This window comes from Garra rufa, chromosome 8, assembly GCF_049309525.1.
Source record: "Garra rufa chromosome 8, GarRuf1.0, whole genome shotgun sequence".
Taxonomy (NCBI): Eukaryota; Metazoa; Chordata; class Actinopteri; order Cypriniformes; family Cyprinidae; genus Garra; species Garra rufa.
In genome coordinates this window covers 41,244,792-41,270,821 of record NC_133368.1, presented here as the reverse complement: position 1 = coordinate 41,270,821, position 26,030 = coordinate 41,244,792, and the positions used below count along the sequence as shown (strand labels likewise).

The 26,030-nt window shown below is 35.3% G+C and overlaps 2 protein-coding genes across 2 annotated transcripts; one reads left to right on the top strand and one right to left on the bottom strand.

Moving 5' to 3' along the window:
* LOC141340187 (inactive all-trans-retinol 13,14-reductase-like) lies at window positions 1–2,725 on the bottom strand. The gene is made up of 11 exons (XM_073845112.1): window positions 2,566–2,725; window positions 2,302–2,484; window positions 1,967–2,208; window positions 1,687–1,882; window positions 1,420–1,617; window positions 1,189–1,308; window positions 939–1,077; window positions 752–861; window positions 499–665; window positions 245–395; window positions 1–155 (listed from the first exon to the last, which is right to left on the bottom strand). Exons 1-11 carry the CDS (start codon window positions 2,723–2,725, stop codon window positions 1–3), a joined length of 1,821 nt encoding a protein of 606 aa, XP_073701213.1.
* A 6,100-nt stretch (window positions 2,726–8,825) lies between these two features.
* On the top strand, window positions 8,826–24,473 carry itgb2 (integrin, beta 2). The gene is made up of 16 exons (XM_073845767.1): window positions 8,826–9,230; window positions 10,092–10,149; window positions 12,166–12,257; window positions 13,805–13,997; window positions 14,117–14,287; window positions 14,397–14,638; window positions 15,961–16,116; window positions 17,478–17,573; window positions 17,737–17,826; window positions 17,937–18,071; window positions 18,205–18,392; window positions 20,097–20,329; window positions 20,419–20,635; window positions 22,309–22,514; window positions 23,390–23,553; window positions 23,674–24,473. The coding sequence occupies exons 2-16, from the start codon at window positions 10,095–10,097 to the stop codon at window positions 23,737–23,739; spliced, it is 2,304 nt and encodes a 767-aa protein (XP_073701868.1). The 5' UTR covers window positions 8,826–9,230; window positions 10,092–10,094; the 3' UTR covers window positions 23,740–24,473.
* The last annotated feature ends 1,557 nt before the right edge of the window (window positions 24,474–26,030 follow it).

Genomic DNA, 26,030 nt, shown 5'->3' with positions numbered 1-26,030 from the left:
CTAAAAATAAGACTCTAGTTTCTTGACCACCTTCTCTTTTAGTTTCTTTTGTTGGAGCAGGATGTCGATATACAGACAACGATCCATAACAGTTGAAGCACAGAGAAGTCCACCATGTAGAGCACCAGCATAACCAGCGGAGAAAATGTCTTGTCCTGAGGTGAAACAAAATGCCTTCATATAGGAAACTTTATATTTGGACCACATAATTTGATTGAAACTTATACTTGTAATGGAGTATCACCTGTCAGGTAGAGATTCTTGACAGGTGTGTTGCACCTGGTCATGGCAATGTTTAGGGGCTGGTATCGCTCCAGACTGTGCTCTGCCATTGGCCCATATGTAGCCCCCACCCCATGCATGCTAATGGGAGTGAGTGCATGCAACATGGCCAACTAAAAAACAAAACAAAAAAAGGGGGGAGGGGGGGGGTCACAAAAATAAATGGGATTACGCTTTGCTACACTCTTTTAAGCAGCACGCATAACCAAAGTTTACCTTCTCTTTCAGCTTTGGGTAGTGGACACAAACCCAGTCAAATAGATGATTAGCAAACCTCATCTTGTATTTTTCATAGTCTTCACCCCTTTCAGTCTCACTGATGTTCTTCCACTGTTCAAACCACTTTGGATTGACCATAGTGTGGATCACCATACGTGACTGCCCTAAAACACGAACCACCCATAAATACAGTTTAGTCAGATCGTTCACTTTGATGGTTTTGGATGTACAATGGAGTGTGAAATTTAACCTGGGAAACGACTGCTTGAAGAGGGATCCTTAGCAGAGGGGAAGGAAACGTACATCATAGGGATATGGTCAGGTGCAACATCCTTGTCTGAATCGAAGTACTCATCCATCCTAAAGCAAAGCAAATGGTTAGTGAATATAGATGCACTTTTAAAACAGAAAAGTGACTGATGCAAGTGCACACCTACATTTCATCCATGTTGTTGCTCTTGTAAAGTCGCATGCTCATTGAAGAAATGCCTAGTTCCTCCGTAGTTGCATTAAAGCCTGCAAACACCTCGAAAAATCCTTTGCCTGGTTTTAGAGTATTCAGATAGGTTTGGGCCTCTAGGAGAAGCAGATGTAAGCATTACCCCAAAAAAGCTACCCAGCAACACAGAACTTAAGAGTTATTGCAATACCTTGTACCGCACATATTGAATGCATTTAGCCACTTACCTGGATTTGCCTGGATCTCTGGAGGCAGAAGCTTCTTGAAGGTGGTGAACATGCCAGCACTAGAAATGATCACAGGAGCCCGAACTTCAAAATCTTTACCACCAGTTTTCACAATCACTCCTGGTCAAAAAAGACTGATTACATACCCATCATTTTATGCATCTGCAACTAGTGAAGCCCATAAATAAAAGATGACATTGTAACAGCCCCAGCTCATATACAGTAACTCACCACATGCATTTTGTTTTCCCTCAACTAGAATGCTGGACACAGGAGCATTGACTAGGACCTTCCCTCCATTTTTCTCCAAAACCAGAATGATGTGATAAGGGATCTCACTGGCACCGCCTTCAGGATAGTACACACCACGCTTGAAATGGTGCAGGAAGAGGGCGTCGATCATGCAACTTGACTTTTTGGGTGGGACACCTTGGAGAAACAGTATTCTAGTTAAAACACTAAACGTGCATTGAACAGACATGTGTGTTCTACTCTTACCATGAAATATTTGAGAAAACACTGTGAGGAGGTCCTGGTTGCTGGTAAGAGACTTGACCATATCAGTTGTACTAGTGCGGGAGTATCTGAAAATTGGGGATATTGAATCAGCGATTCCACTCCACAGGATGAAGCGAGCAAACCAGAGCGGAAACATCTTCAGCATACACAGCAGATGGATCTTCTCAGAACAGATCTAAGGAAGAGACAATTTACAGGACACTGAAGGCCATACACTTATGTTCTGATAAATACAAGCTTTGGAGAATTCAACAAATACCTTCATGATTTTGAAGAGCTCCTCCACTGCTTTAGTATCATTGGGAAACTGCTTCTTAAGATGAGCCTCCATCTGTTCCTTACCATTGTAGATGGTGTATTCTTTACATTGAGCTCCTGTACCAATAACAACCGTGTCCACATGGGAACCCTGCTCAGCAAAATGCACCTGGCCATCAGTGATCAGATCCAATGCAACCCTCAGAAAGCTGTTCTCATGAAGTTGTCCCAAATAATGGAAGCCTGACAAAAACATTCACAGAGTCAACTACAGAAGTCAGATATTTAGCTTTTGTTCATTAGACAGCACAATGAATGTCACTGAGGGCTTTTTACCATAGTCAAACTCAAAGCCTTTTTCAGTAAAGGTCTTACACAGGCCTCCGGCCTGTTTATCTTGCTCCAGCACCAGGACTTTCTTTCCTAGTTTGGCTAAAACTGCTGCTGTTGTTAAACCACCGATACCGCTACCAATCACAATGACGTCCAAGTTTTGGGGTACTTCAAATTTATCAAATGCTGTAAGGCAAGAAGTACTGTTAGGTAGCAGTAGATATTTGTCTCTTTCACTACAACACTTCAAAAATAAATGTTACGTACCATTTCGAAGAACTGGGTCTTTTTGGTTTCGATCTATAACTAGTGGGCCTAGAGGACTGATGGTCCCCTTGCAAAGGCCACTTCTCCTGCCGAACAGATTCCAGTATGTACCACGAGCCCAGTCCACAAGCCATTCTAAGAAAAGCAGAAACCACCGCATCTTCAATTTCTAGTATGTTGCAATGTTTCAGGAGCGATCGCTGGGAGAATCACCTGTACTAAAGTGCTGAAAACTCAAGGAGCTGCTCTAAACAGAGACTACCACCAAGAGAGCTGGTGAATGAGTTAAGGCCGTATTAATTAGTCTAAATTGTGGGTGGAGAGAATTAACTTGCTTGACTACTATTGGTGTGACTTGACCCAATGAGGTTAGCAGACTGATCCATCAGAGATCCACTTTCCTGCAGAGTTCAGCTCCAACCCTAATCAAACACACCTGAACAAGTTCATCAAGGTCTTTAGGAACCCTAGAAAGTCACAGGCAGGTGAGTTTCATCAAGGTTGGAGCTAAACTAAATGGATTTTGTGGCCCAGAGTTGAGAATTCCTTTTTTAATGAAATGTGGGAATATGGTGAAATAATCAAATCAATTTGTATTGATTTGGAGAAATGTTTTCCTCATTTTTTTGTTCCAGACAGTCAAGCAACGAAAACTAACCCATGCAGTCTCTTTACTATCACTTCAGCTATACTTGGATCAATTATTGTATATTGGTTTGGATGATAAATCAGTTAGTTGATTGATTTAAGTTTTGTTTCAATTTTAATTGTCTGAGAAATGATACAGAGCTGATTTTGCAAGAAAAGTATCATAATGCTTGTGAAGCATACTCTTTTATACACAGATTATCAACACTGAAGAGAGCAAATATGTTTGTGCTGTAGGGCTGCCACTAATTTATCGATTAATCTAAACAACTAATTTCCCACCAAAAAAAATCAACAATTTTACTTAACATTTTATTTTTAATAAAATCTATTAATTGGAGATGATTTTGGTTATTGAAATCATTAAAACCATTAAAATGTAATCCAGAAAAGTAATTTTATCTACCTTAACTCTTTTCTAATTGAATATATTTTAAAATGCAATTTATTCTATCAAAGCAAAATTTTCAACATCATTACTCCAGTCTTCAGTGTCACATGATCCTTCAGAAATCATTCTAATATGCTGATTTGCTGTTCAAGAAACATTTATTATTCTTTGATGAATAGAAAGATCTAAATCAGAATTTATCTGAAATAAAAAGCTTTTGTAACATTATACAGTATACCATTCAAAAGCTTCGAGTCAGTATAATTTGTTTCTTATGCTACAAAAGATTTCTATTTCAGATAAATGCTGTTTTTCTCGACTTTCTTTTCATCAAAGAAACCTGAAAACATCTACTCAGTTGTTTTCAACATAATAATAATAATAATAAAGTTTTTTTAACAGCAAATCAGAGTATTAGAATGATTTTTGAAAGATCATGTGACTGAAGTAACGATGCTAAAAATTTAACTTTAAAATCACAGGAATACATTACATTTTAAAATATTCAAATAGAAAACAGTTCTAAAATTGGAATTTTTTGCTGTACATTGGAACAAATAAATGCAGGCTTGGTGACCAGAAGAGACTTCTTTAATAAACATTAAAACAAAAAAAACAAACAAAAAAAAATTCTGCCATGCCCACACTTCTCAGTAGATGGCGCTACTTCCACAGCAATTTAGAAATGTTCAGAAATACCCTGTTAGTCAGATAAAAAGTTAAATCTCCCTAAAACATGTGCAGTAAAAATAGTATGCATGTCCCAAAATGGTTGGCTTTCCCAACATACAGCATGTGGCTGTTTCAATAGGTGCATTTTTGTATATTTAAACGGCAAAAATAATGACAAAAACTTCATTTTAAATGTCATTTGTTAAATTATACAGCCTTTTCATTTTTGACATTGGTGAAATGTCAGTCCAATGTATGTATGCCATAATACACTGGAATAAAACATTAATCTTTTTTTACAGCTTTTCAGATAACAAGGTCAATCTGAGGTCAATAACAGTGCAAATCTCAATTAGGACAAAGTGTGGTCAGGGTAGTGTAAAAAATCTGAAAAAAATTGCTGTAGATTAGTGAAGTACATAGCTTTTAAAAAAGTGAGGTGTGAAATATTCAGTGTTCTTGATGGCATCAAACAGAATTGCAAAGATAATAACTATTGCCAGCAAACTTTTAAACACTCTCTTGTCTACTGTTGTTTGTCAAACTGGTTGGTGCCTTAGGAAGCCCAGAAATTACACACTTCCCTTGAACACAAATTTTGTAACTGATTTCAAATCACACTTGTATGGTTTAGTCAAAACATTTTAAAATAAAATGTTAAAATAAAGTTCTAAAAGTATAATGTTGGAAAAGATGATAAATGACTAGCGTCTGTGTCAGTCGCCCTCCACCCACTTTTTTAAAATATATTTAGAAAAAAACAGCACAAGCTACTTCCCTCTTAGTGGTTTAACTTCCTTGTTGAGAAGCTGATAATCATCATTTTCTAACCACCACGTAAGCAGACAGAAAGTGATATAGAGTAGGATGATTTAAAGTTTAACAACTGTGGTGCTGCTCTGGGTGTGACCCACCACAGGAAGTAAGCATTCAGTAAGTGTAATGTCTTTCTTTTGTTCACTTGCTGAGAATTATTACCCCCTAAGATGAATACATTAACAAAGTGGTTCTTCATCAAAAATCCACCACAGTCTCTTTAAGCATAAACTTAATGACATTTTACAACAAGCACTATGTTTTGGTTATTGACAATATTCTTTCAGTATCCATCCAGTGAGGATAAATCCCAATGCTGAGACTCTCACGAGTTTATCCATGAGCCCTTTTCAGATCTGTGGAAGGATCCTACCAGAGCAGCATCTTGAACAAAATTGCAAAAAAAAAACAATTCAAACATTACTTTAAACACTTTTGAAATCCATTTTAAAAGAGAAGTTAATTCCAGAACAAAAATTTACAGATAATTTACTCACCCCCATTGTCATCAAAGATGTTCATGTGTTTCTATCTTCAGTCGATAAGAAATTGTTTTTTTGATGAAAACATTTCAGGATTTCTCTCCATATAGTGGACGTCTATGGTGCCCCTGAGTTTAAACTTCTAAAATGCAGTTTAAATGCAGTTTCAAAGGGCTCTAAACAATTCCAGCTGAAGAAAAAGGGTCTTATCTAGCGAAACAATCTGCCATTTTTTAAACAAATTGACAATTTATATACTTTTCAACCTCAAATGCTCATCTACATCGCTCATCTACATCTCAAAAAATTGTCCTACGTCACTGTAGAAGTACCGACCCAGTGTTTACAAACTAAACGTGCAAAGAAGATCAAACACCCTTTACAAAAAAAGGTAAAACAGTGATGTAGGATGATTTTGAAGTTGGAGAAGAAAATGAGATGGGAGTTTTTCGGCATACCCTAACTGTCTTGACCCAGAATACGCAGAGTTCATGCAGAGCTAGACAAGATGAGCATTTGAGGTTAAAAAGTAAAATGACCGATCGTTTCGCTAGATCAGACCCTTCTTTCTCAGCTGGCAGTTTGAAGCTGCACTGAATCTGCATTTTGGAAATTTAAACTCGATTAAATTTCCCTAACGATTTTGAAGTTAGAGAAGAAAATGAGATGGAAGTTTTTCGACATACCCTAACTGTCTTGACCCAGAGTTCACACAGAGCTAGACAAGACAAGCATTTGAGGTTAAAAAGGCAACACCATCTCACAGGACCTGAAGTGGGACATTCACATAGACTCCATTGCTAAAAAAGCCCAGCAGAGGCTGTACTTCCTCCGCCAGCTGAGGAAGCTCAACCTGCCACAGGAACTGCTGAAACAGTTTTACTCTGCCATCATTGAATCCGTCCTCTGCACTTCAATTACCATCTGGTTCAGCTCAGCTACCAATTCTGATCTCAGAAAACTACGTCGAATAGTCCGGACTGCTGAACGAATCATTGGTACAACCCTCCCTACCCCTCAAGATCTGTACTTATCCAGAGTACGAAAAAGGGCTGCCAAAATTACTCTGGACCCCTCACATCCAGCACACTCGCTTTTTGAACTGTTACCATCTGGTCGGCGCTACAGAGCACTGAGCACTAGAACGACCAGACACCGAAACAGTTTCTTTCTTCAGGCAATCCATCTCATGAACACTTGATCGTGGAACATACAACACTATACACTCTTTATTCATTTTTCCGTTATTTATTTAAAGCACATACTTACTTCCATTCAAATGTCTTTGCTATTTTTGCACATTGTCTGTCTTGTATACTTGTATATTGTTCTTTTTATAATATGTATCGTCTTGTCACGGTCATTCTGTAGCACTTTGGAGCTTCTGTCACTAAAACAAATTCCTAGTATGTGTAAACATACCTGGCAATAAAGCTCATTCTTATTCTGAAAAAGTATATAAATTGTAATTTTTTCAGAAAATGACCGATCGTTTCACTAGATAAGACCCTTCTTCCTCAGCTGGGAGCCCTTTGAAGCTGCACTGAATCTGCATTTTGGAAGTTTAAACTTGCAGGCATCATTGAAGTCCACTATATGTAGAGAAATCCGAAAATGTTTTTCTAAAAAAACATAATTTCTAATTTTCCAAATCCGTAAGACCTTCGTTCGTCTTCGGAACACAAATTAAGATATTTTTGATGAAATTCGAGAGCTCTCTGACCCTCCATACACTCTTAAAAATAAAGATGCTTTAAAAGGTTCTTCAAAGCGATGCCATAGAAGAACCATTTTTGGTTCCACCATAAACCATTTAGTCAAAGGTTCTTTGAAGAACCATCTCTCCTTATCTTCCCTCTTACCACAAAGTACCTTTTGAGAAACAGAAAGGTTCTTTGGATGTTAAAGTTTCTTTATGGAACCACTTAGACAAAAAAAGTTCTTCTATGGCATCATGAAGCACCTTTATTTTTAATAGTGTAGACCTACCATGAACAGGGTGCAAAAAGGTACCAAGCACATCAACAAAATAGTTCATGTGAGCTAAAAAGTTTTTGAAGCTATGAGAACACTTTTTGTGTGCAAACAAACTAAAACAACATAAATTAAATTGTTGATGTTCTTGGTACCTTTCTGGTCCTTGAACGTGGTAGGACCCTTGCTCACTATGGAGGGTCAGAGAGCTCTCGGATTTCATCAAAAATATCTTAATTTGTGTTTCAAAGACGAACGAAAGTCTTACGGATTTGGAAATTAGAAATCCAAAATGTAGATTCAGTGCAGCTTCAAACGGCTTTCAGCCGAGGAAGAAGGGTCTTATCTAGTGAAACAATCGGTCATTTTCTCAAGATGAACGAAGGTCTTACGGGTTTGGAACGAAATAAGTGTAAGCAATTAATGACAGAATTTTTATTTTTGGGTAAACTATGCCTTTAAATAGAACATGCTTTCGCATATTTCATATGCCTTTTATTCAATTATTAAACTTAAAATTGTGCCTAAGGAATAAAACATTAAAAAAAAACAAGACAAATCAAATATATATTTATTAAATGTATATTTCTCATTATGATGAATTTCCAGAGTTTAATACCACCTGGGGGCACTCCACATACTATAGTTTGAGAAGAACCGCATGTGGCACTCACTATTGGCCTACGCACCAACAACGCATGTTATCATAGTTGTTCAGACTAATGACTTTGCAAATGCTTTTTATTAAAAGCATCTTAGAAATGAGGAACATCACAAGCCATTTGTCATACAAAAGACAACAATTCTTGCAGTAGAGTTTCCTAATAAGCTAAAGCAGAAGTACAATCTCATTCTGAAAAGGGTTTTTTTGCAGTGATGCCAAAGAAGAACCTAAAGAACCAAAGAACAGCTTTTAGATTTAAAAAATCTGAAGAAACATTTTCCAAAGAACCTTGGAGTTTCCATGGATGTTAAAGGTTCTTCATGGAACCATATGCCAGTAAAGAGTCATTTAACTGTAAATGTCAAAAGAAAAGGCAGTAAATGGTCATGAAAATGTAAGTTATGACAGTTTCTGACATCAAAAAACCATGCCTAACATGTTGTGATGTTGTTAACAAATCATGAAGGACATTTGTTAATGTCATGATGTTCAGCAATATTCACTTAGCAATAGCTGTTAGTCTCTTTCACTTTAAGGGGCAGGGGATGGTCCAGCATATGAGGGAGGGACGGATAGGGAGAGCTCAAATTTAGTTGGGAAAGTGAAAGCAGAGAGCAACGAGTGTTGTTATTTTTTGTTTTGTTCTGTGCGTAGCAGCGTAGGTTACCGACAAAACAGTAACCCTCTTCAGTTCTTTAATAAAGCGACTGAGAACTAGTACCAAAATGCTACAATATCTTACTAAGGCGCTCAGTAACATTTCCTATTGTAGAAACTTTCATTCAAAACTCTAGTTTAGATCAAACTCTAGTTGAATACGTATGGTTGATTTGCATCATCTCATCTCCTCCTTACCCCAACGCCCATATTTTCTCAGGACTTATATCACTCTACTTCCTCTCTTCTTTCCTGTCATGGGTGCAGCAGTTTGCTAACTTACTTTCTGTGTTCTGTTTGAGGAAACCAAAAAACATCTCATGACGGCTTAATCTCTCTAGGGCGTTGCATTTCGACAACAGTAAGTAAGGCCTGTTTGATGCTTAATTTTGCAGTTTGCTTTTTGCATTTTGAGCATGACTAATTCTTTGTTCATTTTTTCATATATTTTGTAGTTTTGATAATAGTAACTGTAGCTTTAAGAAACAGTTGCATAGTTTCTATTTGCTTAACCGTTACTCACATTGAGTATTATCAAGAATGAATCAAATGTTAATACTGATTAACATTATTCAGTAAACTCTAGGATGACTTTATTTTCTCACTTCATACAGTAAGGATGATGATTCATGGAGGACTATGGTAGATGTTGGAGACAAATAACTACATTTACAACTAAAGGGAATATATTAAATGAATTCCAACAGATTAGAATTTATTATGAACACAAACTAAATTTTGAACAAAATTTCTGAACTGCTTTATCATACAGCAAAATGAACAGTAATTTATACAGTTATAAAGTATGATAAAAGTAGTGCATTATGCGTCATAAAACCAGCATTTCTGTATGTTCCTGTAAGCAACACCTCGCTGTAGAATCGACAGCGTAAATGTAGCGCACTGCGTGGGAAACTAAGCCATGTTTCATTGGGTGATGCGATAAAACCACCATGAACCAATAAAATGTCAAGAAAGCAGGTCAGTTGACCGTGTATGGCAGTTACTTCTCTGAGATGTGTCACCCACATCACTTCTGCTAAAACATCATCTGCATTTTTTCACACTTTTCTATTTGCAAAGCTGCTGCAAACCTACACGTGTATAGGAAAGGTTATTAAACAGATGGCAATGGCAAGCTCATTTCCTGCCATTTTCAATAGTTGTTTAGGAAGCTGAAATACGAGGAACTGTGATAATAAAGAATACTGTTTTACACTAGGAAATGCTTCAGGCAGTGTGTCTGAGGGGCCTTCTCCTGTTATTGGTGGGAAGCCAGGGTATGTATATTGCATACAGCTGCTTTTGCTGCCTATGATATCTCCAAATTCTGTGTGTGCAGTTTGCACAATAAACAAAATTGGAAGCCAATTGGAAAGCAGTTTCAGAGGAACACAGCTTTTTGATTGTATTTAAGACACAAGTATATTAGAATGATTTCTGAAGGATCATGTGACATTGAAAACTGGAGAAATAGGTGCTGAAAATTCAGCTTTGCATCACAAGAATAAATTACATTTTAACATATATTCCAATTGGAACAAATTGGAACAAAAGCCTGTGCCTCTTAAATAATTGCATTTTGTATTTATGCACTACCAGTCAAAAGTTTTTATTTTATTGTTGTTGTTTTTTAAAGCGATTTAGAGCAATGCCATAGAAGAACCATTTTTGGATCCACAAAGAACCATTCAGTTCTTTCTTACCTTTTTATAATCTGAAGAACCTTCTTTCACCACAAAGAACCTTTTGAGTAACAGAAAGGTTCTTTGGATGTCAAAGGTTCTTTATGTAATCATTTAGACAAAAAAGGTTCTTCTATGGCATCGTGAAGCATTTTTATTTTTAATAGTGTAGACAGCAAGGGTCCTACCACGGACAGGGTGCAAAAAGGTACCAAGCACATCAACAAAATAGTCCATGTGAGCTAAAAAGTTTATGAAGCTATGAGAACACTTTTTGTGTGCAAACAACATAAATTAAAAAAATAAACAAATTGTTGACGTTCTTGGTACCCTTCTGGTCCTTGAACGTGGTAGGATCCTTGCTGACTATGGAGGGTCAGAGAGCTCTTGGATTTCATCAAAAATATCTTAATTTGTGTTTCAAAGACGAACGAAAGTCTTACGGGTTTGGAAATTAGAAATTATGAAGAATCATTGTGACACTGAAAACTGGAGTAATAGGTGCTGAAAATTCAGCTGTGCATCACAAGAATAAATTACATTTTAACATATATTCCAACAGAGTGCACTAGGTTTTGGAACAAAAGCATGTGCCTCTCAAATAAATGCGTTTTGTATTTATATACTACCAGTCAAAAGTTTTTGAACAGTAAGAATTTTAATGTTTTTTAAAGAAGTCTCTTCTGCTCACCAAGCCTGCAATACTTTGATCCAAAGTACAGCAAAAACAGTAAAATTCTGATGAATTTTACTATTTAAATGAACTGCTTTCTATTTAAATATATGCTAAAATGTAATTTATTCCTGTGATCAAAGCAAAATTTTCAGCATCATTACTCCAGTTTTCAGTGTCACATGATCCTTCAGAAATCATTCTAATATGCTGATTTGCTGTTCAAGAAACATTTATTATTATTATAAATATAAAAAACTTTGATGAGCAGAAGTATCCAAACATCAGCATTTATCTGAAATAAAAAAGCTTTTGTAGCATTATACACTATACCATTCAAAATCTTGGAGTCAGTATAATTGTATAATATCTTAATAAATTATATAAAATAATACTATTATTTAGCAAGGATGCTTTAAATTGATCAAACGTGGTGATAAAGACGTATAATTTTACAAAAGATTTCTATTTCAGATAAATGCTGTTCTTCTGAACTTTCTATTAATCAAAGAAACCTGAAAAAATTCTACTCAGCTGTTTTAAACATAATAATAATAAATGTTTTTTTTTTGTTGTTTTTTTTTTCCGAGCAGGAAATATGAATATTAGAATGATATCTGAAGGATCATGTGATTGGAGTAATGATGCAAAAAAATTAGCTTTGAAATCACAGGAATAAATTACATTATAAAAATATATTACAATAGAAAACATTTGTTTTAAATACAATTGTATTTTGGATCAAATAATTGCAGGCTTGGTGAGCAGAAGAAACTTCTTTAAAAGACATTAAATATCTTACTGTTCAAAAACTTTTGACTGCTAATGTGTCTTTTAATTACATTATTAAATAACAGAACAAATGTCCATGATGCTGAATAATGCAAACAAAACAAACTGTTTCAAGACATAACTGAAGTTTAAACTGTTTGTTGCAGTCTACACGGAGGAACAATGTTTAAAAGCCTCTGTAAACACATGTGGAGACTGCATCAAGTCTGGACCGGGCTGTGCCTGGTGTAAAGATTTGGTAAGTGCTTTTTAATGTCTTGTGTTGTTAGTATCAGTGAAATCGATTTTCAGTGGTTGGGAATCTGTGAAACATCATATAATTGGCCTTCAGAAAATATCTGAACTCGGTCCATGCTAATATAATAGACAATTTCGATCCCTAGTCTCTCACATAGCTAGAATTTGACATGCGGCATAGCATAGTTGACTAACTTTTTACTGACGAGAAGTCGCTTAGTTGCAGAAAAAAATTTCACAGGAAGTGGCGAAATCACTCAAGTCTGTGACGTTAACGGCTGGTCTATGTGGTAATATAGTACATTGGGCAGAACATCCAAACGCTTACCTATCATACATCGACCTCAAATATAGCTTTTCATCTGAAATATGTAAGTAGTAGCGACTTTACATGGCAGCTCAATCAATGTGTGCTATTCAAGTGTCTGATTGTGGAAGCTGAATATTTTCGTTCACTGCATGACAGATGGTGGCTCTGGTGCAGTCACTTGCACAATCTGGAAAGACTCTTTATTTACTTGTTTATTTGTATGCACTTTGAATAACAGTGAAACATTGCTTTTGTAAAATAATGAAAACAAACAGGATGTCTCTGTGAACTTGACCGCAAAACTGTGTATACTTGTCTTACAGACATGAAAAATAAAGGCTACCTATAGAGAGTGAAATGTCTACTTTTAAATGAACCAATTCAAATAGAAAACAAATATTCTTAGATTATGAAATCTGTATGAAACATGCATGATGACGAATCAATGTGGCTAACTTCATCTCTTAAGCGAAAACAAAGAAAACACTAGTTTATCAATAAATTATTAAAACATAAATGCAGTCTCCTTGCTGTTTTTCCCTGAAACATTCATAATTATTATATCTGCCAGTGCCAAGCTTTTTTAAGTGCGCTTGAGCTCGTATTAGGCTATGCAGGTAATTAAAGGCTCATTATTATGATTTATATGGTTTATTAAACATGGTACTAATAGTCGACTAATGCTTAAAATGAATGACCAGAAAAATCTTTAGTCAAGGGAAGCTCTAATTCGGACTAAGAATCACTAAAATGACTAAGGTGATATTTTAAGTGGCCGGTTTGTTTTTACATGCTGTTTAGTGCACGTTTTTCAGAAAATACAACACTAGCATAGAAAAAAATGATAAATATGGCTCAACAATTAAAAATTAACAAATGATTATAATTTCAAAGATGAAAAACAAAGTTATGCTCAGTAATATCTTGCTTGATAACTCCAGCAATCAATATTTCTTCACAAGTGCTAATAGTATCAACTAAGTAGCTTTTAAATACAATTTTATTGATTGCAAGAAAAAAAAGTCTAAAAGTGTCATTATTGTAAGAGAATTTAATTGGAGCTTGAGAGTTTTACTATTCAACGTCAGCTATACGATTTGTAATATTGCAGTATCGAAATGGAATATCCACTGTTGGTTTGTCGAATTCTCAACACCTTTTTCAAGTAAAGAAAAACATAATGACTGGCGCATCACATCTCCTTCACATCATGCTCTCTGTCCCAATTTAAACCACAGAATTTCACCAAGGCCGGGGAGCAGGAAGCAGTACGTTGTAACACAGTTGCTTTGCTTGTTAAAAGAGGATGTAAACCCACTGACATAATAAATCCGAAAAACGATTTTACAAAAACAGCAAACAAGCCCCTAAGTGCTGGTTTAAATCCAGTGCAAATCCAACCACAAGAAATACAACTGGATCTTAGACCAGGTATGTTACATTCTTACAAATCTACTGTATTGCTCAACCAAAACAACTTTCCTTTTTAATTTAAGTTTAAACTTGACTTTTAGAGAACCGGGATGACTAAATTTGTGTTCTTTCCTTAGGGATGCCCTACACTTTTGATCTACATTTTAAAAGGGCACAAGGCTATCCAATAGATCTCTACTACCTAATGGATCTGTCATACTCCATGAAAGATGATTTGGAGAATGTAAAAAATCTGGGAAAAAATTTACTTTCTGAGCTCAGTGGAATCACCGGCCATGCCAGGATAGGTAATGGTATTTAAAAAATGATTTAGACTAAATGTATATTATAATATTATACATATTCAGAGTTAAAAGATTATGGCAATGGCTTCATGAACCAACCTTGCTGATGCAGGCTTTGGTTCATTCGTTGACAAAACACTTCTTCCATACACCGACACCAATGAAGCGAAGCTCCAACGGCCGTGCTCGGATAAAAAAGAACCGTGTCAGCCAGCATTTGGCTTTCAGCATGTGCTTCCATTGACAACCGATGGGGACAGGTTCAAAAATATGGTAGCCCAGCAGCATATATCCGGAAACCTAGACCCCCCAGAGGGAAGCCTGGATGCCATCATGCAAGTCGCAGTCTGCATGGTGAGACTTAGATATGTTTCACACTACATGCATAAATTGCAAAAATTTATTTTGGCAGCCATATTAAAGGGATAGTTCACCCAAAAATGAAAATTGGATGTTTATCTGCTTACCCCCAGGGCATCCAAGATGTATGTGACTTTGTTTCTTCAGTAGAACACAAACAAAGATTTCTAACTCAAACCGTTGCAGTCTGTTAGTCATATAATGGCAGTCAATGGGCACTAAACCTTTGAAAGTAAAAAAAAAACATGCACAGACAAATCCAAATTACACCCTGTGGCTCATGACGATACATTGAAATGATTGTTTTTTTTTTTTTGCGAGAAACTGAACAGTATTTATATCATTATTTACCCCTGATTGATAGCAACGTCCAACTGTCCTGAGCGTGTGCTCAGCATCCGACGCATTACCTGTGTACGCGCTCTGGCGTGGTATACGCAAACGCTGGAAGGGGAAAATGATTGCTGCAGTCCCTCCACAATTTTACTAAGTTTATGGGTGTGTTGATATCCAGCCGAAGAGCAAGCAACCAACTTCAAGCGATCAGGCTCAGAAGTTGGGAATCGGTGAAAAGTCAACAGTCCCGGATGAGTTCGCACAAGCAAACGTAATCTTTTAGCTTTTAAATCGGTTTGAACAATCAGGATAAGCGCAAGTATTTTGAATAGCCACTATACCCACAATCTCTGTGCACTGTGTAAACAATGAGTGTCATACACACGCGACAGATCGCTTCCGGTGTTTGCGTATACTACGCCAGAGCTTGTATAAATGTAACGTGCCGGATGCTGAGCATGCATTTAGGACAGTTGGACATTGCTGTGTATCAGAGGTAAAAAATGATATAAATACTGTTCAGTTTCTCGCAAAAAATGATTGTTTCGTGTCTTAGGACATTAATGTACAGTATTGTCACGAGCTGCAGGGTTTAATTTGGTTTTGTCTGTGCATGTTTTTTTTTACTTTTAAAGGTTTGGTGCCCATTCAATGCCATTATATGACTAACAGACTGCAACGGTTGAGTTAAAAATCTTTGTTTGTGTTCTACTGAAGAAACAAAGTCACCTCACATCTTGGATGCCCTGGGGGTAAGCAGATAAACATAAAATTTTCATTTTTTGGGTGATCTATCCCTTTAACAGATCACATCAGCCACACTATAGCCATGCTTACATGGACACTTTTTGTGACCCTGTAAGCGTGTTACATGGACACAAAACATAATTTTTAAGCCTAGCTATTTTGGGTCCTAATTAGGAGATATGATGTTCTTTATCATGAAAATATATATAAAGCAAAATGTGTTACCTATGCAGAAAGAGATCGGTTGGGGAAACAGCACTCGGCTGCTGGTGTTGGCCACCGATGATGGCTTCCACATGGCAGGGGATGGAAAACTTGCTGCCATTCTGGAACCAAACCAAGAAACCTGTCAGCTGGTCAACAACAAGTACAGCAAGAGCAACCTCTGGGTATGATTTAATACTTTATGGCCCGGTATCACAGACAGGGCTTAGACTAAGCTAGGATTAGCAGATAGTTCAATTAGAATATTTAAGTCATTTTTGCTTAGAAAAAAACATTACTGTTGTGCATCTTGAGACAAAACAAAGGCACCGATATATTTTTTAGATCAGTCAGTGCAAATTTCTTTCAGTTGAAACAGCTCAGACTTACATTTTAGTCTAGGACTAGGCTTAAGTTTAGTCTGTGAAACCGGGGGTATATTTATGTGTCATATATCAAATGTTTAGAATATTCATATTAGAAGCATTTGCACTAAACTAGGGAAGTCATAGGTTGGCTATTGTTAACTTGAACTAAAACCATAAAAAAATCACTACTTTAAATAAACATTAACTGAAAGATTTTGCATATAGTACACATTGCAAAATCTGCAAAATGTTAAATATTTTACTAAAATAAGAGGGATCATACATAATGCATATTATTTTTTATTTAGTACTGACCTGAATAAGATATTTCACATGAAAGACGTTTACATATAGTCCACAAGAGAAAATAATAGTGACCCTGTTCAAAACAATGCATTAAGAGACAGGGGGTGAAAAAAAACTTGAATTTGAAGATCAGGGTAACTTTAACTTATTTTGTCATCTGGGAAACATATAAGTATCTTCTGTAGCTTCTAAAGGGCAGTACTACATTTTTAAAAAATCTGATATTTAGCCAAAATAAGAAAAAATGTACACATCATTCTGTTCAAAAGTTTACACCCCTGGCTCTTATTGGAGCATCAGTGAGCTTTTGAACCTTCTGTAATAGTCAAGTCAAGTCAAGTCACCTTTATATATATAGCGCTTTTAACAATACGGATTGTGTCAAAGCACTGAACAGTATTAAAACAGCACAATAGTGTGTAAGTAACGCATTATTGTAAACAATCAATTAGAAATCCGGAAATCACCATAGTATATGATATCGCTGGAAAGTGTCCCCAACTAAGCAAGCCAGAGGCGACATAATAGTTGCATATGAGTCCCTCAGTTGCCCTCAGTGTGAAAAGATTGATCTCAAAATCATACAGTTATTGTTGAAAAGGGTTCAAATACACAAAAATGCTGAAAAACCAACTAATTTGTGGAACCTGAAATATTTTTCTGAATAACAGCGGGCAGTTTAACTGTTCAGGACAAACAAGGAACTCAGGGACAACTATCATAAACAAAATTTTACAGGCTTGAGGAATTTCTTCAAATTTGTAGCCCTAAAGTTGTACATAAGCAAAATAGTTTATTTATTAGATGCTATCAGTACCTTGATTACACATCATGTGAAAATATCAAAACTGTAATACAGTTCATGTTTTTAGGACTACCCATCTGTTGGACAAATTGCTCGCAAACTGGAAGAGCAAAACATACAACCCATTTTTGCAGTCACCAAAAAAATGGAAACTGTGTACACAGTAAGTACAACATGCTTAGCTAAACTATGCAAATAAATGATCTGTAAAAAAGCTATGATTATCATTTCACTTCACCTTTTGCTTTATTTCATTTACACACATTTCACATTAATATTCTTAGTAGCTGAAGTACTATGGTGTACTTGACTTGTTTCCTTAACAGGAGCTGAGCAAACTGATCCCTAAATCTGCAGTAGGAGTGCTCTCTGAAGATTCAAGCAATGTTGTCAAACTAATTGTGGATGCATACAATGTGAGTGCATGGAATTTCCACTTTGCACAAACATTTTTTTAAAGTAAAAAACTGCAATATGGATCTTTTCTGTTTAACACCCTTATTAATGTCCTATGGGGTTTGAACAGAACTTGACCTCTGAAGTGATCATGGCTCATGAAGCCCTCCCAGACTTCATATCTGTGAAATACAAGTCAAAGTGTGAAGGTGGAGATAAACTCAGTGACAGGGGGAAATGTGATAATGTGAACATTGGTAAAGAGGTGAGTAAGATTAGTTCAATTGATCAAGTGCAGATGCAAATCTCGGGTTTGCATTTTAGAAAATTTTAGCAAATGCAATATTATATGACTTTACACTGTGCAAATAACCTTACTCTTACTATAATCTTTTCAGGTGATTTTTCAGGTGACAGTAACGGTAGCAAAATGCATTGCCAGTCAGAGCTTCCACATCGGGCCATTGGGCTTTAGTGAAAAGCTGAAGGTGAATATTGCGACTCGATGCGAGTGTGAATGTGATGATAACAAAGAGCCTCATCCTCACTGTGGGAGAAATGGTAGAGTCGTCTGTGGCGGCTGCAAGTAAGAGAAAAACATCAGTTACTCTAATTGCTTTCTTTTTCATAATTTTTTACTGACTTAAAATGCCAGCTTCCCTGGGAAATTCAGACAACATGTCTGGGTCATACCTATAAAAAAAACATAACTAAAATTTATTTTTATATCAGGGGGTTTCCTCTGAGGAGGCAAGTGAGGCAGTACAAAAATAAAACAATGCCAATATTACAAAATATAACATTAAAAAGTGTATAAATCACTCATTTTTTATAAAGAAACATTGCCCAACAGCGACACCAGCAGGTAAAGTTACAGCAGGAATCAATGTCTCTCTCGCCTCCCCTGAGCGCATTGAGTTTTAACAGTGTTCGGTGGGTAATTGAGCAAACGTTAATGGGAAGACTTTAATTTAAAAAAAAATTAAAATAAGTAAACAACTTACACACTTATATAATATAATATAAGATATAATATAACTGCATTTGGTACATCAAAATATGACTTAAAGTTCATATTTGGTTTTAATAAATAGAACATTGATTACATTGTAAATGTAATATAAAATAGAATAGACTGATAGTGTAAGTAATGTTTATTTAACCAAGAAAATGTGACTGGGACATATTTTCTAAATTAAATTTTATTTTAAATTAAATAAAATTAAAGGACCTCCTCATTTCAGAACACCACCACATACCATATATGTAATATATATATTTATATATATATATATATATATATATATATATATACAAATACATATATACACTATCAATCAAATGCTTTTGAACAATAAGATTTTTAATGTTTCTGTTTTTCTAGCATTTTAATGTTAATGTTTCTGCTCACCAAGCCTGCATTTACTTGATCTAAAATACAGCAAAAGCAGTAAAATTGTGAAATATTTTTACTAATTAAAATAACTGCTTTCTATTTGAATATATTTTATAATACAATATAATGTAATATAATGTTTTATAATATAATACAGTTTATTCCTGTGATCAAAGCTAAATTTTCAGCATCATTACTTCAGTTTTCAGTGTCACATGATCCTTCAGAAATCATTTTAATATGCTGATTTCAGATCAAAAAAACATTTTTATTTTTTTTCAGGATTTTTTGATGAATAGAAAGATCAGCATTTATCTGAAATAAAAAGCTTTTGTCACAATATACACTATACCCTTTAAAAGCTTGAAGTTAGTATAATTTCAAGGATTCTTGAAATTGATCAGAAGTGATGACATTTATAATGTTACAAAAAATTTCTATTTCAGATAAATTCATCAAAGAAACCTGAAAAAAATCTACTCAGCTGTTTTCATACTAATAATATTAATAAATGTCTTTTGAGCAGCAAGTCAGCATTTCAGAATGATTTCTGAAGGATCATGTGACTGGAGTAATGATGCTAGAAATCACAGTAATACATTTTAATAAATATATTAAAATAGAAAGCAGTTATTTTAAATAGTGAAAATATTTTAAAATTGTACTGTTTTTGCTGTATTGTATCTTTAAAAACATTAAAATCTTACTGTTCAAAAACTTTTGGTAAGTGTATATAAAATTTCTGATCTATAATTTACATGTAACATAAGCAATCTATCAATACAACAGAAAAAAATCTATATATTTAATGAGATGTTTTATAATATTCTTGACCTATTGCAGGAGTATCTGCATATATCTGTAGTGTCATAAGCAACTTCTCTACGTCCACAGGTGTGATGCAGGTTTTTTAGGACAGCGCTGTGAGTGCAAACTAGGCCAAAAGGACGAAGCTTCATTAAAAGCACAGTGCCGAAAGGACAACGGGACCGAATGCGAAGGCAAAGGAGATTGTCTGTGCGGAAGGTGTCAGTGTCATAATACGGATAGTGGTGGCAATTTCTACGGCGAATTTTGTGAATGCGACGATGAGCACTGTGAAAAATTTGAAAATAAACAGTGTGCAGGTGATTTATGTAAAAAGCTCATATTTAACATGCTTTATGGTTCATTTTTTAAAATCAGTTCTTAAGTGCAATGTGATGTCATTTTACAGGTCATGGCAAATGCAAGTGTGGTAAATGTGAGTGTGATCCAGGCTACGAGGGTTCATCGTGTCGCTGCGCAAAATCCGATGAGGCTTGCAAGACCGATGGAAGTGTTTGTTTTAACCGTGGGAAATGTGTATGTAACCATTGTGAATGTGAGAGAGGATACAAGGGACCCTACTGCAAAACATGTTCTAATTGCCAACGTCCGTGTGAAGAGTCAGGGTAAGAAAAAATTTGATCACATATTAGATCGTAAAGGCATTTATTTTCAATAAAACCAAGGAAATAATTGAAAAGTATAAAATTGCCTCACAGGTGTTTATCGGTTAGGGTTAGGCTTAGTGGTAGGTGCAGGAAGGGTTTTATTGTCCCAATAAGTCACCACCCTTTCAGAATTTTAACAAAAATCATTATTTACACTTAATATGTCACTATTGCATACTGCACTGCTGTACTCAGGTGCAAATATCTATCAGAAAATACTGCTATTTTTACATAGTATAAATAGAACATATCTCTGGTTGCACTTAGTGTAAATAGCATATCGCTAAGAAAATACTGTTATTTTCACTTAGTGCAAGTAGCCGCTGCCTAAAATGTTAAACGGGTCCTATTATGCTTTTTCACCTTTTGAATTTTAGCCAGTGTGTGGTGTGTATGTTTAGGCATAAAAACATCTGCAAAATCTCAAAGTCCACTCCAAAGGGAGATATTTAGTTTTTTTTTAATTCTTTTTCAAGAGCTACAACAAACAGCTTCTTTGGACTACAGCATTTGTTTTTTTTAGGATGCTATGATGTCACAACACGGTCCATTAGAATATCATTCAAATAAATCCCGACTATGGAAATTCAAATCGTTGGCGGGTGGGGAGGGGCGAGGTGGGGGATTCACCTAACTTTAGCGATGTAGCATGGACAGCCATTTCTAGGATGCTTCAGCGAGCTGAAGGGCGGCTCGTATAAATACGAGCATTAACTAAAGTGTCTGCGAACTGCTTCGGTTGCCATGCTGGAGCCGTTCCATTGATGGGTGTGGTATAGAGGGTCGAAACACATGCGGAGCTGTGGTTGATGTAAACACAAGCATTGTCTAAAGTGGCGATCAATGGTTGCTCCATCAGAGCCACGGCGTAGACGTGTGCAGTGTGTGGTAAGAGATTTATTCATCATACAGTGTAGATAGCTTTATTAGCCTTATGTGGGGGCACAATAATTGAGAAATCATGTATTGGCGGTCTCGCAGGCTGACGATAGGACCAACACTACTGTAGTGTATTATTTACTCACCCTCAGTGCATCCTAGGTGTATATAACTTCCTTCTTTTAAACGAATGCAATCAGAGTTATATTAAAAATAATCCTGGCACTCCTAAGCTTTAGAACGGCATAGACAAGTGTTTCTCTCTATCTGCCTCACATGGCTCCGGAGGGGTCAGTAAAAGCCTCTTTAGCGATCTGATGTGTTTTTGTAAGAAATATATCCATATTTAAAATGTAAGAATCACTTTAATCTAGCTTGCACAGTTGTACACAGAACTAGCTGCTTGGGAAGGGGCGTGGCAGGACTGAAACACCGTCTATGCTTTTCGCCAATTGCAATGCAGTGCTGCTACTAACCAATCACAACACATTTTGTTTTTCGGAAGGCGGACCTTCATCAAACCGGGAACTAATCGAGCCATTTGTGCCATCCTGGGGAGAAAGCTATTGTAATAATGTAAATTATGTGAAAAATAATGCGTTTGAACCACTAAGCATGAGAGCATAATCTAGTGCACCCCCAAAACAAAATAAAGACTTTGTAAAAGAGCATATTAGGACCCCTTTAAATAAAATGTTTTATATTTTATATATGTGTTTAAAAATGACTTAACAATTCTTGACCTGTTGCAGGAGCTGTGTTGAATGTATGGCCTTTGGGACAGGTCCATTTGAGAAGAACTGCTCTGCAGCCTGTAAACATCTGCAGCTTAAAACGGTTGAAAAATTGATCAGAAGTGACTGTCGAGTCAAAGATAAAGAGGGCTGCTGGATGATATTTACAATGACGGAACTTCTAGGATTTGACAACTACTTTGTGAATGTCCTCAAAGACAGAGGTAGACACAACATCTGAAATACTAAAACATGTACTAGTTACTTGGGTTCTGACATCGTTTACTCTCATGTCAGTCTAAAGTTGAACCCTGCAGTTACTTTTTTTGTTTGAAACACAGAAGTAGATTTTTTTTTTTTGTATAATCTTTACACAGTTGAGGTCAAAAGTTTACATACACCTTGCAAAATGTTAATTATTTTACCAAATGAGAGGGTTCATACAAAAGGCATGTTATTTTTTATTTAGTACTGGCCTGCGTAAGATATTTCACATAAAAGATGTTTACATATAGTGCACAAGAGAAAATAACAGTTGAATTTATAAAGATTACCCTGTTCAAAAGTTTACATACGTTTGATTCATAATACTGTGTTGTTACGTGAAAGATCCATAGCTGTGCATTTTTTTTTTTTTTTTTTTAGTGATAGTTATTCATGAGTCCCTTGTTTGTCCTGAACAGTTAAACTGCCAGTTATTCTTCAGAAAAATCCTTCAGGTCCCATAAATTATTTGGTTTTTCAGCGTATGAGTCCCTCACTTGTCCTCAGTGTGAAAAGATGGATCTCAAATCATACAGTCATTGTTGGAAAGGGTTCAGATCCACAAAAATGCTAAAAAACATCTTTTACACAAAATTTCTTTTTGACTTTGACTTCAACTTTACAACAAAACAGTAGCTTATAGTGAATAAAAGCTTCAAAAGTAGTCATAATAGGCTTTTTTATAATGTTTTTTTGGAGCTAGGCAGCATAAATAACAGTAAAGAGGTTTGCAACAACATGAGGGTGAGTAAATAATGGCAGAATTGTCATTTTTGGACAAATGTTCCAGTTTTAAAAAGCATCAAGCTTTCTACCTTTTTGTTTCTTGTGTTAGAATGTCCTGAGGGGCCAAACATAGCAGCAATCGTAGGAGGTTCTCTGGCAGCTGTGGCGTTGATTGGTCTTCTGATCCTCCTCATCGTCAAAGGAGTTCTGTATGCGAGCGACCTTAGAGAATGGAAGAGATTTGAAAAAGACAGAAAACATGAAAGAAGCTCTGTAAGCTGTTTTCTTTATACATAATACCCCTACAGTTCATATTCAGCCAATCTGCCTAAAACTGTTCAGTATTCATGCTTGACTTTTTATTAAGCAGATCATGTTTTCCTCTTTCTACAGGGTACCAACCCGTTATTCCAGAATGCTACAACCACAATTCAAAACCCAACATTTTCTGGAGATTAGTAAGAAAACTTGTTGGTGCTGAACATATGAAGCACATGGTGGATACATATGATTTCATTCAATAAAATAAGGAGCTTTAACTTTTCTTAATGTCCAATAAGATTTTTTGCAACCTTAGAGAAGCATGAATGTTCGCAAATTCTTTTGAGATTTTTACACTGGTGGTTTTGGTTTAACATCATTAAATGTATTTAACAGTTTAACATTAAAATGGCTTTTTTATGTTTTGTGTAATGTATAAAAAGTGGTCACCATAGTTTTATTTTTGTATACACAAAAATATATACAAAGAAATCTAATTGTATACTTGTTGAGCTTTAAATGTATCAATTTAAAGAGTGCAAACTTTACTTTTATATAAGCCCCAGCTGGAATTCATTTCTAAATACATTTGTCACTAAATTTGTATATTGCTTCATGATAAACAAGAACCCCCAATGGTACCGTTTCTGAGTTTCATGTGTGGAGTTACTCTTGCAAAGGATTTGGCAATTTAATTGCCGTAAACATTGCTATGTCTCTGAAGTTGTGCATTTGTAACACATTGGCTTTCCACATTATGAAGATAACAGACTTGCAACTTAAACATTTGCTTAGCTTTGCATTGTAACCTGCCTGTTGGTCTTTCAATGTTCATAACATCCAACATAGGTTATACAATATGTCTGTTTGTACTGCATATAAGGGCTCTATGTCTTAAATATGAATAAAGTTGGAATTACAACTGTACTTTGCAGGAACTGCCTTGTGATTTTAATTAATTAAGCACAAAACCTTTTTAAAACTGTAAATAATAAGTAAGATTGCATTTTGATTTCTAAAATTCAGAAATTTGAAATAAGAGAAACATAAAATAAATGCAAATTACAGAATTAATGGATTTTATATTTTTGATATCGTAACATTTTTATATAAATTATTAGAGTAAAATGTGACCCTGGTCCACAAAACCAGTCTTTAATAGCACGGGTATATTTTAGCAATAGCCAACAATACATTGAATGAGTCAAAATGATAATTTTTTTTTCTATGCCAAAAATTATGATATTAAGTATAGATCAAGTTTCATGAAGATATTTAGTACATTTTCTACCATAAATATATAAAATTTTTATTTTTGATTAGTAATATGCATTGCTAAGAAATCATTTGGACAAGTTTAAAGGCGATTTTCACAGTATTTAGATTTTTTTGCACCCTCAAGTTTCCAGATTTTTAAAATAATTGTATCTCAGCCAAATATTGTCATATCCTAACAAACCATGCATCAAGGTAAACCTTATTTATATAGCTTTCAGATGATGTATAAATCTAAAAAAATTAGCCTTATGTCTGGTTTTGTGGTCTAGAGTCACAAATAGTATGTAACACAACCATTTTTATTGTTGAAAATAATAAGAAATTTATCTTCAACATATAATGTTGCATTGCAAGCATAAATTACACTTTAAAATAAATTATAAAATGTATTAAAACATTGTATTCAAATAAATCTTGGTGACCATAAGAGACTTCACTTTAAAAATATATAAATAAATAATATTCCAAATATTAAAATAAATGAGACAATACCGTTAATTACTGACATTGTTTTTCAGCATTTTTGTGTATTTAATCCCTTTCCAACAATCACTGTATGATTTTAAGATAAATCTTTTCACACTGTGGACAACTGAGGGACTCATATTCAGCTATTACAGAAGGTTCAAATGCTCACTGAAAACTTTTTAAATTTTAAGATCAGAGTAAATTTTACTTATTTTGTCTTCTGGGAAACATAAGTATCTTCTCTAGCTTCCGAAGGGCAGTTCTAAATGAAAAAAAAAAAAATGTATATTTAGGCAAAATTAGAAAAATGTACACATCTTCATTCTGTTCAAAAGTTTTCCACCCCGGCTCTTAATGCATCGTGTTTCCTTCTGGAGCATCAGTGAGCGTTTGAAACTTTTATTAGTTGCATATAAGTTGTCCTCAGTGTGAAAATATGGATCTCCAAAAAAAAAAAATTCCCCTTTAATTATAAACCTGAACCCAAAGTTATGCATTTTTAGATCCCATGGTGCTCAAATTGGGTAGTAGACCTTTACATCTGCCCTCAAGAAAATACCAGATGAAGGCATTTTAAACATGTTGTTATTTAAACATTCGAACCTGCTTTGTTGCGGTCATACCTCGGTTTACCTGTACATTTTTTAGATTTGGCACAGCATGATGAAGCCCAACCTCCAATGAGGCCTAACACACTCTGTGGCACATTCACAAAAGCAGGTTCATGGAGCTGAACTAACACC

Bases quoted from the DNA above. Each gene is read 5' to 3' on its own strand.
- LOC141340187 (XM_073845112.1), bottom strand. From the start codon at position 2,725: ATGCGGTGGTTTCTGCTTTTCTTAGAATGGCTTGTGGACTGGGCTCGT. The intron at 1,883-1,966 runs GTATTTGTTGAA...TCTCTTCCTTAG, and splicing joins AGCTCTTCAAAATCATGAAG to ATCTGTTCTGAGAAGATCCA. The intron at 156-244 runs GTGATACTCCAT...GTTTCACCTCAG, and splicing joins CAAGAATCTCTACCTGACAG to GACAAGACATTTTCTCCGCT.
- itgb2 (XM_073845767.1), top strand. From the start codon at position 10,095: ATGCTTCAGGCAGTGTGTCTGAGGGGCCTTCTCCTGTTATTGGTGGGA. The intron at 12,258-13,804 runs GTAAGTGCTTTT...TTTAAACCACAG, and splicing joins GTGCCTGGTGTAAAGATTTG to AATTTCACCAAGGCCGGGGA. The intron at 20,636-22,308 runs GTAAGAAAAAAT...GACCTGTTGCAG, and splicing joins CGTCCGTGTGAAGAGTCAGG to GAGCTGTGTTGAATGTATGG.